The following is a 15,715-nucleotide window of genomic DNA, read 5'->3' on the forward strand; positions in this document are numbered from 1 at the left end:
AACAGAACTCCATTCAATGACCTTTAAAAAGCAGTCCATACCCTCAGCGTCTAAAAAATGACCAAAAGTAGAAATTCTGCTGGGTCCAAGAAGGGCAGTAATCTCAAAGTCAAACTCATAAGAAAGGATATACAATGTTCATTTTTCTAGCTCAAGAACCATTAACTTTAGCCTTTTTTTATTCTCTCAAAATGAGCAACTATCTAGCTAGACTCCCTCTTACTACTGTAAACTGTTTTTGAAATGATACTGAAGGGAGGAGATAGAGAAGGCCCTTAAAATAGTAAAGCCAATAGCTGACAAGGCTGAAGGATGAAGACTAGTAACTTTTTACAATGATTCCAAAAAGTAAATCCTGAAACACAAGACAATGTCTTGTGACAACTTTAAGAACTATGTCTTAACATGTATGTGACCTTAGAGAGAACAGGGTTGACCCTCGGTTGTTTAGCTACCCTTTCAGTTCCATCAGATCTCACTTGCTCTCCTCCCCCCACCTCCCTGCCTTCCAAACTTTTATAGTTTTTTTTTCAGATAAGACCTTTTGGCATTTCCCTCCAGCTTCTAGGAACTGAGGAAGTTTGTCATTTCATGGCCTGTCCTCATTCATCAATGGAGAGAAAAGATTAAAAGCTTGCAAACAATAACAATACAGACCACTGCCCTAGGTTTCTAATGCAGGTCAGCTATGCAATTCATAGACCCATGTCAGCAAGCTTTCTGGAAAGCAGTGCACCCTGAAGAGAAACATCAGACAAACACTCTTCACTATAGGTTAGCCGGTAGGGGGGGGGGGTGGTGGAAATTAGCAGAGCAAGATTAATGTGCTGCATTAGAAGAGGTGTTTGTGCTTGTGTGGCTCACTACTGAAATAGCATGGGGTGCTGTAGGTCAGGTTTGATAGAGAGGTTAAAGCATAAAAAACATTACTCTGGCTATTTTGCATCACTTAAGCTTCTCATCTTCACCTCTACCTTACTTCTATGGCACATAACTAATGTCTAACCTATTAATTAAAAAATATTTTTCCTTTAGGCATTCCCAACATTTGAAGCCAAACTATGTCTTTGCACAGAGACAGAAAAACAATAATCATATTTTAAGAATGTAAGAGCTTTTAATAACAGAGAAAAGCAGGCTGATGCCCAAGTGCCACTACCTGGGAATATGGTGCAACACAGGAAGCTGCCAGACAAAGCCAAACTCTACTCATTCAGGTGTTTACAGTGATATGATTTGTATTTGGTTTTAAATATTTGTTGGTCAGCGTTCATGTGTAGCAAAGCTCAAGTTTGGGGGTTCTCTGTTCCAGGGAAGTCAAAACATAGAATGACAGCAGATAAACACTGCAAGGCCCACCTAGTCTGATGCAACCCCACAGAGCCCCCGACATAAGGGAACAGTCTGAGACTGAAGGCCCCTTCATGCTTATTCTAGACTTTCTTGAATTCCAGAAGCGATGCTCACTTTTTGGGCAGAGACAATGTTAGCCATTGGCTGCAGAATTTACTCCTGCTGGTCTGGAGAGATTTTGGAGTTAAGCCTCCGAGACAACTTCTATTTTCTTGCCAAAAGAAGATGTAGGTTTATGGGAAGAGGAAACAAATAAAAGCTAAAAGTAACTGGAAAATAACACTATGATGTTAGAACAGTTGTGGAAAATAACATCAAATACTATGTTGTTTTTTTCAATTTCTCCTCTCTGCTAGAGGAATTACTTCGGGGAGGGGGGGAGGAGGGGGGAGCAGCTACCCACTCAGCAAGGGACCTCATAGCATCTTGCATTTTTAAGTATCCTAGTGTCAGTCCTTGATACCAGGCTCCTTCTAAGCTTTGATAGGGCAGGATCTAAAATTATCTAAATTCAAGATTTACTATGTCAGTTTGGGAAGGGTAAGCCATCGCCCCCCTCCCCTTCAAAATAAAACCCACTACAACCCACAGCTCATGTTTTCCAATGAGGAACTACAATTCCTGTTCAGACTACTTGGCACATAATATTTTAGCCTCAGGCAATTTATCCATTTTGCTGACAGGTTTATGACTCCACCTGCAAGTTGTAGAAAATAAAGTCAGCTCATGACCTCTTGCGCCGCAGAAAAGACTTTTTTTGGTAATTGGGTTTAAAACTTCCTCTGAGGTCTTGTCCTCTCCACATATTAACCCTCAACTTGGCAGGAACTTAATACCCAGCAAGTATTTCAACAATTCAATGGACAACTAAAATTCTCCCTTGGGGTAATAAGACTATGGTCTCCCTTTCAGAGCAAAAGTATCAAGTACTTAACTCAGTGGTTAAAATCAAGTCAGTGGGCCAGGACTGCACCACATCCGTTCCTCATACTTTTTAAGGGGTATAGAACATTCCCACTGCTGGAAGCAATAGGATAAACTCAAAGTAAAGCTGTGTTTGATTCTATAAGCTTAGTATGTTCATAGTGTTTTCATCCTTTTCCATATGATGTTGAATCTTGGTTGTTGGGATGGGGGGGGGGAGGTATGGCAAAAATCTTGTCACTTTAAATTTGAACTTTATAGTTTGTTTGTTTTGGGGTATTTTTTTGGGGGGGGAGGGGGTTAAACTTTGTTCTCAAATATGAATTTTGCAAACTTATGTCTCTGGACTTATCTGTGCCACTGATACACAGTGGCCAATATTTAACTGGGGACAGTATAAATTGCCAAAACAGGAATTTGAAAAATTTTGACATCTATGTAGCAGAAGCAAATGCAAAACAGGATTCCCAATCTTTCTGAGGCAGCTCCTAATTTTCAACTAGCATATATGTACTGAGGTGCTGCTGTTGCACATGTATATCAGCTACTGGGATATAGCATTCAATGACCGTGATGACAGCCAAAAGGTTAAAAGAAATGTAGGCCAAAGAACACTAGGATGAGATTATCTTTTACAGACTTTCAAATTCCCATTTTATTAATCTTAACAGAACAGAGAGCTGCAAGGGTATGGGGCCAACAGGAATCCCACAGGGATTGCCCCAGTGTCACGGGGATGGAAGCACTTCTTGCAGGGCTCCCATGGTGTACCTGGTGCAGACATTCCAAATAGGCCTCATCCTCATTACTTCCAGCCGCACTTGTTTCTTCACAAAGGTACGGGTAGCAGTTCCTATACACTGCCCTTGGCTGACCCGGAAGTCCTTCCCACCGATGTCCGAGGTAAGGCGTCCAGGCCAGTCATCAGCAGCATGAAGGAACATGCTGCGTATGGCTTGTGAAGGAAACAAGTGTGGCTGAAAGGAAGATGTAGCTGGCCAGAAGACAGGTACACACCAGCAGGAGGGAGGGGATGCGCTGGGACACAGAAGAAAGGGAGGGAGAGAAGGAGGGCGAACTAGGGACACAGGGCAGAAGGAGGCAGGAAGGGAGCTTAAACTTGGGACACAGAATGGAGGGAGGGGGTATGTTGGGAGGGAGGGGGGAACAAACTTGGGACACAGAAAGGAGGGAGGGAAGGGGGCGCAAACTTTGGACACAGGATGAATGGAGGAAGGAAGGGAGGGAGGAAATAGAAAGATGCATGAGGAAGAGAGAGATGAGAGGGGAGAAATGTTGGATGTGGTGGTGAAGAGGGAAACAGTGGGACAGATCCTGCCTGGGGATGGAAAGGGAATGCGAGAGGTAAAAATGTTAAAGACATGGTGATGGAGGGTAGCGAGAAAATGCGGCATGGGGCTGGAGAGGGACATTAGAAGGAGAAATATGGGCATGGGGGCTGGTGGAGAGGAGCAAAATGATTGTTCACAGGGCAGGGGAAGGATGAGAGAGGGAGAAATGTTGGGTGTGGCAGCAGACAGGAACAAAAGATGGAAGGGAATGGAAGGATGGGTATGAGAATAAGATGGAAAATTTGTTGGGAAGGTGAAAAGTAAAGACAAGGAGGGAGAAAGAGGGTGACAGACTGAGGTAGGAAAAAAAAAAAAAGATGGGGGGAAGAGCTAAATTGGAAGGTTTAAAATATCAGAGGCAGTTGTAGTGAAGGAATGGAACAAAGACAGGAGACAGGGGAAAGACAAATGTACAGTAGCCACTTGAAGGGTGAATTTGCAGAAGATAGGGAAAAAAAATAGAGAAACTGGAACCAACTTGAAGGAAAAATAAATCTCCAGACAACTAAGGTGGAAAATATAAGCCCATTTTATTTGAACTTATTGACTGAAATTACGAGGGATCTTCAAAAATGTTTCCACACTTTCATATTTTTAGCATTCAACCAAAAACATTTTTTTTCTGATGGCATTAAGGAGCTAGTAGGTTAGCTGGGAAAAATGTTATTGCAAAAACAGGGTGATTTTTGTGGGAAATCAATGTAATTTGCTTTTGAGATATTTAATAAATAGTGTTTAAAAAATAAAAATGCAGAACTATTTGATGTTTCCTTGTATGTTAACTTTGGGAAATGTGTATAGCAGATGTCTTTGTATTATGTTCAATAGGAAAGTAAATGCATTTATGTTTTCATTTCTGCAGTGTTGAAGTACTTGCTGAGTTTAACTTTTCAGTATTCCCAGTTCAATTTTGTCTACTATATTTGTTCTGTATTTGGTGAGGGTCTGTCAGCACGATAATAATGGCAGGTGGGGAGCTTGGAAGAAAGGGGTTTGGGGCCCTTCTTTATTTTCTGCCATGGGTACCAGAATGTCCAACACTGGCCCTGATCCTTGCTGTAGCAGGTTTTAATTATTTATTTATTCAATTTTCTATGCTGTTCTTACGGGGGGGGGGGGGGGGGGGGGGGCTAAGAACAGTTTATATAAATTTATTCAGGTACTCAAGCATATCTGCCTGTCTGTCCCAGGCAGGCTCACAATCTATCTAATGTACCTGGGGCAATGGGGGGATTAAGTGACTTGCCCAGGTTCACAAGGAACAGTGTGGGTTTGAACCCACATCCTCAGGATGTAGCTTTAACCAGTACGGCCCACTCTCCTCAAGCACTGGTAGCTGAGGACCTACTTCAAAAGGTGGCCGGAATTCCCTTCTACCAAGCGTAGCAGTCACTGGCAGCATCCTTGAGCCACTGAGGTACCAGCATCTGTAGTTTAGGTACGTTGCTACTGCCTGCCAAGCTTGATAAAAGGGAGTCTTGGTCATCTTCGGAGGAAGTTTTCAGCTGGCATAGCTTGAGGATCCTCATCAGCTAGAGTATTTATATTTTATATTTACATTAAAGGCTCAGGCAGAGACCCATTTACAGAGATTTTTGGGCAAAAAAAAAAAAAAATGGCCCAAAAATTGGGGGTCTTTGTTTATATTTGAGTCCCCCCCCAAATGAAAGGACACGCTGCTGTCCTATCCCTTCTGACAAACTGGTGTGCTGCTGCCCCCCACAAATGGCATCACACTTACCCCGCACACTGCAGTCCCTCCTTCCACAACCCCTCCTCCAAGATTGCCGCCCCCACCTCCTGCAAATGGCATCGCACTTACCGCACACTGCTGTTCCTCCTTCCAAAGCTACTCTTCATCCAAGATGACTGACACTGCTTTTATACACCAGGACACCCCCCTCCCCCCCCCCGCCTGCGACTGACATTGCACTTACCTGTGCTGAACAAGCTGCCAGTGATCCTTTGTGTTGGGGCCGGTGTAGAGCCTTAAGCTTCTGTGCATGTTCAAGGCCCTACACCCGCTCAAAATGGAGGATCTCTGGCAGCTTGTTCAGTGCAAGGAAGTGTGATGTCAGTCGGGGGGGGGGGGGGGTTTCCCGGTGTATGACAGCAACATCAATCATCTTGGGGGAGGGGTTGTGGAAGGAGGAACAGCAGCGTGCTGGATGGTCATCAGGGAGGGGGAGGGACACTAGTGCTATGGTCAACATGGGGGGGAGAGAGGGAGGGAATAGGACATTAGTGCTGGCCATCGGGTGTGGTAGTGGAGGACAGAGGGAGGGACAGCAGCACACCAATGGTCATCCGGGGGAGGACACTAACACCAGTCATGGGGGTGTGGTGGAGAACAGAAGCACACCGGTCCTCTTGGGAGAGGGGTAACTGCCAGCACAGTGATGGTCATAGTAGTGGGGAAAAGTAGCACTAGATGGCCATCAGGAAGGATGGAAGGATACTAGTGCTGGCCATCGGTGGGGGGGTGTGAAGGACAGAAGCACCACTCTTTGGGGGAAGGGAAAGACATCAGCATCAGTCATTGGGAGAGAAGAAAGACCGCAGATAATAAATATGTTTAAAACTAATGACAAGGACTTCTAGTCTTTGTATATGGCTCACCACGATGACCCAAATAACTCACCTTGGTTAATATTCAAGTCAACCTCCCCCCCCCCCCACACACACACACTTTTCTGGGGAAAAGGTTACCTCAGTTTATATTCAGGTCAGTTTATATTCGAGTATATATGATATGTATTCTTCCCAATTAATATTTCCAAATTAATTAAGTGTCTTTGCTTATTTGTAGATTGGTCTCTACCACAGCCTCTAATTGGGATGGGCGAGGATGGAAGAGATTACTTGCAGGTATGAGTTTGATTCCAACGGGGATGGTTGGGGATAGCTTTAATTCTGTCCCCATGTAACTTTCAGATTTTCCTATGGGGATTTCATCTAGTAATTTCTGTGAATCATTTTGGGGGTCTGAGAGTGCAGGCTGAGAACTGTTCTCAAAAAAGAGTGAATGCTGCAGACATATTCGCCAGTCACGTTTTTCTTTAACTTGCACAAGTTTAATGTCTCTCTCTTCACTTGGTTAGTCTAAGATCATCGCTCTTTCCTCTGCTCAATGGACTCTGGAGAATTATGAATGAACAAGACTCTTGACTCTGGAGGAATCAGGCAGACAGTGCCCCCAGCTGGCCATTCAAAATGTGTTCACCACTTTTTCCAAACATGGAAAAGGCAGGTGCACACTTTGGGATCCTGCTTGGTATAGGTGACCTGGATTGGCCACGATCTGAGTCAGGATGCTGGGCTCAACAAACATTTTCAACCAGTATCCAGTATGGCACATCTTATAGTCATGTGAAAATATTAGGACACCCCATGAAATATTCAGTTCTTTCTTAAGAAATGTTCACATATCAATGTCAAATCTTTCTTTAAAAAAATTATCTCTGGAAAAGAAAGTGATGTAACTGCAGGTAAACAACAAAAATTTTCCTTGATTTACTCATGAAACAAAAGATATCCACAAAAATATATATTCTAACTAATGAATAAATTAGAATACCCTACACCCTAATACGGTAGCTAGTGTTACCTCCTTTGGCTGAAATAACTGCAGTGAGATGCTTCTTGTAGCCTACCAGTCTCTGACATCGGTCTGAGGAAAGTTTAGCCCACTCCTCAATGCAGAATTCTTTCAGCTGTGAGATGTTTGAGGGGTGTCTTACATGTACAGCCTGTTTCAAATCACCCCATAACATCTCAATGGGATTAAGATCAGGGCTTTGACTCAGCCACTCCAGGACTCTCCATTTCTTAGTTTTCAGCCAGTTCTTGGTGGATTTACTGGTATGTTTTGGGTCATTGTTGTGTTGCAGGGTCCAGTTTTGCTTCAGCTTTAATTTTCTTACAGACGGTCTCACATGTTCCTCAAGCACCCTCTGATACATGGTAGAATTCATGGTAGATTCTGTGATGATGAGCTGGCCAGGTCCTGCTGCAGCAAAGCATCCCCAAAACATGACACTTCCACCTCCATGCTTCACAGTTGGTATGAGGTTCATTTCCTGGAATGCTGTACGCCAAACATGTCCTCTTTTTTGGTGTCCAAATAATTTAATTTTAACTCATCTGTCCATAGAACACTATTCCAGAAGTCCTGGTGTTTGTCTACGTTCTCTCTGGCAAACTTCAATCTGGCCTTGATATTTCTCTTAGAGAGCAAAAGTTTCCTACTTGCACACCACTCATGCAAGTTAAATTTGTGCAGTCTCTTTCTGACTGTAGAGGCATGCACTTTCATATCAACAGTAGCAAGAGCCTGCTGTAGGTCCCCTGATGACATTTTAGGATTTTTGGAGACTTCTTTTAGCATCTTGCAGTCTGCTCTGGGGGTCAACTTGCTTTGATGGCCAGACCTGGGCATGTTGGCAGTTGTTTGGAAAGTCTTCCACTTGTACACTATTTTCCCAACTGTGGAATGGCTAATGTCAAATTCTTTCTAAATCTTTTTAAATCCCTTACCAGGCTTATAAACTGCTACAATTTTCATTCTGAAGGCCTCAGACAGCTCTTTTGATCTCACCATGGTGTTCACTCTCACCACAGCAGTCACGAGCACACCAAACTGTCTGAGGTTTAAGTAGGGCAAACCTCCTTCAAAATGCTGAGTAACGATGTTCTAATCATGTGCACCTGATGTGATACACCTGTGTGTGATTTGGGCCACTTTAAGTGGGAGGATATGTGGGGGTGTCCTAATTTATTCCTCAGTTAGAATACACATTTTTGTGGATATTTTTTGTTTCATGAGTAAATCAAGGAAAATTTGTATTGTTTACCTGCAATTACATCACTTTCTTTTCCAGAGATAAATAAAAAAAGATTTGACATCGATATTTTTACATTTCTTAAGAAAAAAACTGAAAATTACATGGGGTGTCCTAATTTTTTTCACATGACTGTAGACAAAACTGTAGACGCTAGAAGGAAAACTGTCCCCCTATCTTTCCTTATAATGTATATCTAGTGACCCAAAAGCTATAAAATGTACTAATTGGTCTGCAATAAGATATTAGATAAAACCAGGGCCTTCAAATAGCCACTACATTGGTGGCACTTACAAAGCATCTTGCAGCTCATCCACTGGACTAAATATGCAGCTAAAATTTCCACTTAATATAGGCTAGATACCTTTATTTCCACGATCATCGCCCCATGAATTTTCAACCCTCCATTTTTCAAACAATCCTTCTTCACCATCCTGGAAAAACAAAAAACATCACTATCATTAATATGAAATTTGTATGTTTCTGCAATAAAGAACAACAGGAGACCCCTTACAAAACACTGTGCTGCTTGCTACAAGGCCTGACTAAAAAGATTTCCAAGCATATCTTTATGTTGCCTATATATATTAAATCCTATGAAGTTCAGAAATAAGACTTCTTTGGTACAATGTGAACCAAAGTAAGCAGCAGCATTACATTTGAGAGACTGAGATCAAGATCATACTTAGCATACTCCAGTTTAGGAATGAGATTCATTATTATGATGATAAGTGCAATACTAATACATTTGGAGACTGCCATCTCCCAAAAAGAAATTTAGAAAGTACAAGACCCCCCTTCATCTGTCTGTGCTCCAGCTCCCTCAAAATATTAACTTATTCATGAACAGCAAGTTACTCAAGGTACCCAAAAGCATGAAGAGAAATGTTCAAAATAATAATTAAATGATTCACCCAACAGTGAACCGCAAGAAAGAATCTATGCCCCAGGTACATTAGATAGATTCCAAGCCCGCCGGGATAGATAGGGAAAAATGCTTGAATACCTGAGCTCTCCTAGGAAAATGGTATAGAAAATTGAATAAGTAAATAAATAGATGAAGGACACTCCATCAAGGTAGGCAATTAGGGCTCAGATGTAAGTCAGCAATCGTCTAATGATCGTCGCTAAACTGGTTTTGACTGATTTAGCGATGATCGGATTTGCTGACCCGATGCACAAAAATAGCTCACGGCATGGTTTTCTGCACAATCGCTCATTCTCCGATCCAGCCATGCAAATAAGGTCATTAATATTGAAATGCCATGTAAACTAGCAGAGCGATTGCTGCTCTAACATCACTTTGCCATGCACTAAAAAAAAAGTGATCACTTTTAGCGATCCAAAAAAAGCGACTGGTCAGATCAGTCACTTACATGTCTTACCAATAGTTCAGCTCCGAAATTAATATAATATTTATAACTGCTACCATAAATACAGTTTTTACAATAGCAGGGACGTATAAGCATGCTATATGCGCGTAGTGAGCATGCGTGTTGAAGGTAAGTCTTATGTGTGCCCGCTAACAGCGTAAAATATAGAAGAGAGGGCAGTGAAAAGATGAGGCCAATGAGAGAAGGCTAAAATTTTCATTCCTCATGATTAAAATAAGTACAACCAATGACGTATGCATCTAACACGCTACAATAATCCACACCTATGACTGACGTAGCAAATCTGGCGCATGCATACACTGTCGCTGTATCAACTGGACTATTCTGCGCATGCGAGAGTCGCTCTCACAGCGATTGATTGGATGGGATCAAACAGAAATTAAGGCAAACATCCGCGCAAATCATTTGCATGCACACTTGTTTCAGAACCGGTCAAAAAATTGGCCCACAGCGATCCACACAGTCTTACCGATCGTGTTTAGTGCATCTAGGCCCAAGAGTCTTCAGATTGTTCAGGTGTTTTCACACAGTTCCTGATCCTTTTAACCAAAACAGTCAGAAATGTGCAGTCTCATACAAAAGACTACAACTCCCAAAATGTGTTGCATTGTGAGTTAGAAAACCCAAGACCATCACTCTCTCTTAGCTATTTGGGAATGTTTTTCTCCTATTTCTTTTCTTGGGTTCCTGCTTAATGCTGCTTTTTCTTCCCGTCTAACCGAGTATAGTAAAACATTATTCAAACATTAAGTATTACACTCAAAGGAAATCTTGCTACTAGGAATGAGTTGCTCATATTCTTACCATGCAAGCCTACTGTACATAGGACTGCCACTTAAGTGACACTTAGGGACCCTTTTACTGAACTACATCAAGAACATATTGCCTGATTTATTCTGTATTAGAGGTGTATTTAGGGGTTTTGTGGTATTTACACAGTTAGGAGTAAATTCTCTATTACTGCGTTTAACTTAGGCGTGCTTTGGACGTCCGATGTAAGTGAATAATTACGGAGTTAAGGGTCTTAATTAATGTTAATTGGGAAATAAACGACACATAGACGTCTCTAAGAGGTAGTTGACGGACTGACGTCTACAGAAAGCATAGTCCCGTCTCCAGCTCTGGACATGGGCGTTCCTTGGGCGTGCCAAATGGGGACGATAGATAGGCGCTACCTGAGCGAACGCCTGCGTCTAAATATCGTGTATTATGTAGACGTAAGAAACCCTGGTCTAACTTGGATTTCAATGCCGTTTCAACTTTCGTAATTGCGGCTCTTTGTTAGACGCGAGGCAGACGTTCGCTGTGTTTTTCATCAATAATTCCAATAGTGAGTTTGAATAGGTAATTTTCATCTTTTCTCTGTCCTAATAAATATAATGTCAATGGAACACATTATATTGCATGGATATCAAACCACATTTCTGCCCGAACAATAATATAATTTACAAATGGCTTTTACAACCCCCTTTTTTTTCTCAACAAACAGCACTGCAATCGGCTCTCTTTTGAAAGCAAAGAAAAATCAGCACACATTATCAGCACTTAAAAAGAGAATAAACAGATACACACCTTAACATTCAGCTTCCCTTATTGCAAAATGGAGGTCTTCAGTTGCACAAAACTGACCTCATTGTGACCTCATCAATCTGCACCTTCAAAGTATATGCCACAATTAAAAGATGTGCTGGGTATAGAACTCACAACCTCTGGATGTTAGGAGCACAGGCTGGCTCCTAACACATAGAGCTACAGCTGCTTCTACTTGGTCCATCTCACCACCCTTTCATATCATACTTGACTGAGCTGTCTATGCTCATTAGCTATCATATCAGGATGAACTCAAATAAGTTTAAGCAAAGGAATGCCTAAAGATTTGGAAGGTTTTCAAGTAGAAAACAAATATCAAATATGTATTAAAGAATTGCAGCACAAATGACGCTGATCGGTAAGGGCAAAAAAAACACCACTTTTCCGGTATGACGCCTAAACGGAACAGATTACTTACAGTCATATATCCATTAGTACAGTGCTTAGAATGAAGATTAGCGTGTGAGAAAAATGGAGTTTCACCTCACATGCATTCAAGCACACTTGGGAATATGGGTTTGGGGCTCAGTGAAAGCAGCGCTTTTAACCATTGAGCTACCACTCTTTTGTCTCAGCCTACTATGACATTATAGCTAAACTCCTTTTCCCTTAGCACTATCACTAAGATATGATATGACAAGGGAGCCAGAGACATTGGAGCAAAAGTTGCTGTAGCTCAGTGAGGAAAGGCACTCTCTACCAATCTTCCGGGCTTTGAGGGTTCAAAATCCCAGCCTGTATTTTACTTGTGGCATATCTACCTTCCAGGTGCACTATTGATGATGCTTTCCACTTCTTATAGGAGTTGAATATAACATTACTGTACAACTTTGCTGTGTAGCAGAAAAATAAACTTTTCCCCCTTCCATGCTAAGAATTTGAGTTCAAACTCATCTTAATTTCTCCTTTTAAACATGGCATACTTTGTTAGTTTTTATCATGGTAAAGTATACATTTCTGAAATGGTGAAGAAACAATAATATACAACTGCAGTGTTTTGTCTCTTAGCAGAATTAACGGCCTATAAGAAGCGGTATAAGCAAAATCCAAATTGCTATAAGCACAAGAAAGCATTTCTAGCTCAACACGGTAATGCTCCTGTTCTGAGCTCTGACCTCTTAAACTCCCCGGTTTGACTCCCACCTTTGCTCATTTTAATAAGGTCCTAGTTTTTTCCTATTAGCTCTTATAAACAGGATCTACATGGTGGACTTTGCCATTTGTAAGGTGCACATTTCCCTTTCCAGGCAAACCTATTTTCAACTTACCATGGCTCGGACATCCTAAGCAGTGATGAGAGCACATTAACCAGGCGATCCACAAAATGTCATCTTGCTGTCAGAGGAAGAGGTTTCCTCTCATCACTGCTTAGGATGTCCGAGCCATGGTAAGTTGAAAATAGGTTTGCCTGGAAAGGGAAATGTGCACCTTACAAATGGCAAAGTCCACCATGTAGACCCTGTTATAAGAGCTAATAGGAAAAAACTAGGACCTTATTAAAATGAGCAAAGGTGGGAGTAGAACCGGGGAGTTTCAGAGGTCAGAGCTCAGAACAGGAGCATTACCGTTTTGAGCTAGAAATGCTTTCTTGTGCTTATAGCAGTTTGGATTTGCTTATACCGCTTCTTATAGGCTGTTAATTCTGCTAAGAGACAAAACACTGCAGTTGTATATTATTGTTTCTTCACCATTTCAGAAATGTATACTTTACCATGATAAAAACTAACAAAGTATGCCATGTTTAAAAGGAGAAATATAAGATGAGTTGAACTCAAATTCTTAGCATGGAAGGGGGAAAAGTTTATTTTTCTGCTACACAGCAAAGTTGTACAGTAATGTTATATTCAACTCCTATAAGAAGTGGAAAGCATCATCAAAGTGCACCTGGAAGGTAGATATGCCACAAGTAAAATACAGGCTGGGATTTGAACCCTCAAAGCCTGGAAGATTGGTACAGAGTGCCTTTCCTCACTGAGCTACAGCAACTTTTGCTCCAATGTCTCTGGCTCCCTTGTCATATCATATCTTAGTGAAGTGCTAAGGGAAAAGGAGTTTAGCTATAATGTCATAGTAGGCTGAGACAAAAGAGTGGTAGCTCAATGGTTAAAAGCACTGCTTTCACTGAGCCCCAAACCCATATTACCAAGTGTGCTTGAATGCATGTGAGGTGAATCTCCATTTTTCTCACACGCTAATCTTCATTCTAAGCACTGTACTAATGGATATATGACTGTAAGTAATCTGTTCCGTTTAGGCGTCATACCGGAAAAGTGGTGTTTTTTTTGCCCTTACCGATCAGCGTCATTTGTGCTGCAATTCTTTAATACATATTTGATATTTGTTTTCTATTTGAAAACCTTCCAAATCTTTAGGCATTCCTTTGCTTAAACTTATTTGAGTTCATCCTGATATGATAGCTAATGAGCATAGACTGCTCAGTCAAGTATGATATGAAAGGGTGGTGAGATGGACCTAAGTAGAAGCAGCTGTAGCTCTATGTGTTAGGAGCCAGCCTGTGCTCCTAACATCCAGAGGTTGTGAGTTCTACACCCAGCACATCTTTTAATTGTGGCATACTACTTTGAAGGTGCAGAATGATGAGGTCACAATGAGGTCAGTTTTGTGCAACTGAAGACCTCCATTTTGCAATGAGGGAAGCTTGAATGTTAAGGTGTGTATCTGTTTATTCTCTTTTTAAGTGCTGATAATGTGTGCTGTTTTTTCTTTGCTTTCAAAAGAGAGCCGATTGCAGTGCTGTTTGTTGTTCACTTTTGTTTCCTTGCATCCTAACAGTTCTCAGAAGTGGTGGAATTTGCTGTTTCTCCTCAGCATTCTGCAGCCACAGGTGCATGAGATACTTTCATTTACTCCTAACTATAAGCCATTCTAATAGGAATGTATTTCTTTTGATGCAATATAGGCATTGGCCAACAGCTATGAGTTAAATCAAACTTCAGAGGGCTTGGACAGGTGTTGAAGAATGATCCAGTTGGGGGGGATGTTTTTGGTGGGGGAGGGTGTTCAGCATGAGAGAGAACAGGTTGCATTAAATATTAGACAATGGGCTGCACATAATAAAAGCTGAAGCAAAATATTGATATGTAAAGGCAAGGCTAAAGAGTTACCAGGTGTCCTGGCTGAGAAATGAATATAACCTATTTGCTAACCTTACTCAAGACTTGAACCCCCTGATGTATGGAAGATGAAAAGCAATGCCTTAAGGCATAGAGCTATAGAGGTAACTTTGTTTAGAACATAGAGCTTCGTATCAAAGCTTAGAGATGTGAAGGAAATGACTACAACGTCACTACAGCTGTATATTGCAAAACGACATCCAATGCACATCCAATTAGATTTGAATCCTAACGGTTCCTATGACGTCAGACGCTAATTAGGCGTGCTTTAGTATATAGAAAGCTTTGGCACAGCCATTTTTTCCTATGTAAGATCCCCTCATGTGAGTTGGTGTTTGTGGTGTTCCGTTTCCTCAATGATGAAACTTTGTGCTATGACTTGCCTGTTCTCCTTTATACTCCCTTCTGCCTTTGACACTCCTCCCCACCCCCATTATCTGTATTTCTTTAGTTTATGGATTTTTCTGGGTGTTGGTGTGAGGGATTGTTGAGGACTTAGGTTTTGTGTTAAGTGTGGAGGGGAATAAATTGTTAGGGAAAAGAAGGGGCCAGGTCAGGTTATACACAGATGCTCACACCCACCACTCTCCCTGCTTTCATAATGTCATGGTCTGCCCCACCTCCATTTTCCATATTAGCAGAGTACACCAAAAAGAAAAAGCGGAGGGGCCTACAACTTTCAATTAACTCCAAGTGGAATGGATGGGAACCTGTGTTTAAATATGGGAAATATGTCATCAACCAAGGCAGCTACTGCACCAGATGGGATACATATTAATGAGATTCTTAAGTTGAATGCAGGAGAGGTGTCTAGATATGGCCAGACTTGGGGGAGGGGGGGGAGAGATATGCTGGATAGTAGTCTGGAATGAGAAAAGATAAAAGCAAGAGGTGAAGGATGTCATGGAGGCAAGGAGAGATTAGGGATGCAAGGATATTTGCAAACAGAAAGGGTGAAAGGTTGACACTGGGGATGGAAGGAGATTAGGGAGAAACACTAGGTTATGAGGTGGAATGGAGAGATGGCATGTAGGTTCCAGCCCTCTCCTCCCCTCCCCTGGTATGCATCAAGGAAAATAACAGAAAAGAGAGGGACAGATGTTGATGCATAGGGAGCTAGGTTGTGA

The 15,715-nt window shown here is 41.8% G+C and overlaps 1 protein-coding gene and 1 long non-coding RNA gene across 5 annotated transcripts in view; one reads left to right on the plus strand and one right to left on the minus strand.

Moving 5' to 3' along the window:
* Positions 1-15,715, plus strand: part of LOC117348996 — a 118,193-nt gene that overhangs the window by 49,662 nt on the left and 52,816 nt on the right. For all 4 annotated transcript variants that reach the window (XR_004537081.1, XR_004537083.1, XR_004537084.1 and 1 more), the window contains one exon: positions 6,439-6,497. This is a non-coding gene — a long non-coding RNA (uncharacterized LOC117348996). The remainder of the gene's footprint in view (positions 1-6,438; positions 6,498-15,715) is intronic.
* BLMH (bleomycin hydrolase) overlaps positions 1-15,715 on the minus strand; it is an 88,024-nt gene that overhangs the window by 9,089 nt on the left and 63,220 nt on the right. Inside the window, exon 11 of the mRNA XM_033921799.1 lies at positions 8,835-8,904. Coding sequence (XP_033777690.1) covers positions 8,835-8,904 — 70 coding nt within the window. The remainder of the gene's footprint in view (positions 1-8,834; positions 8,905-15,715) is intronic.

Source organism: Geotrypetes seraphini, chromosome 15, assembly GCF_902459505.1.
Source record: "Geotrypetes seraphini chromosome 15, aGeoSer1.1, whole genome shotgun sequence".
Classification (NCBI taxonomy): domain Eukaryota; kingdom Metazoa; phylum Chordata; class Amphibia; order Gymnophiona; family Dermophiidae; genus Geotrypetes; species Geotrypetes seraphini.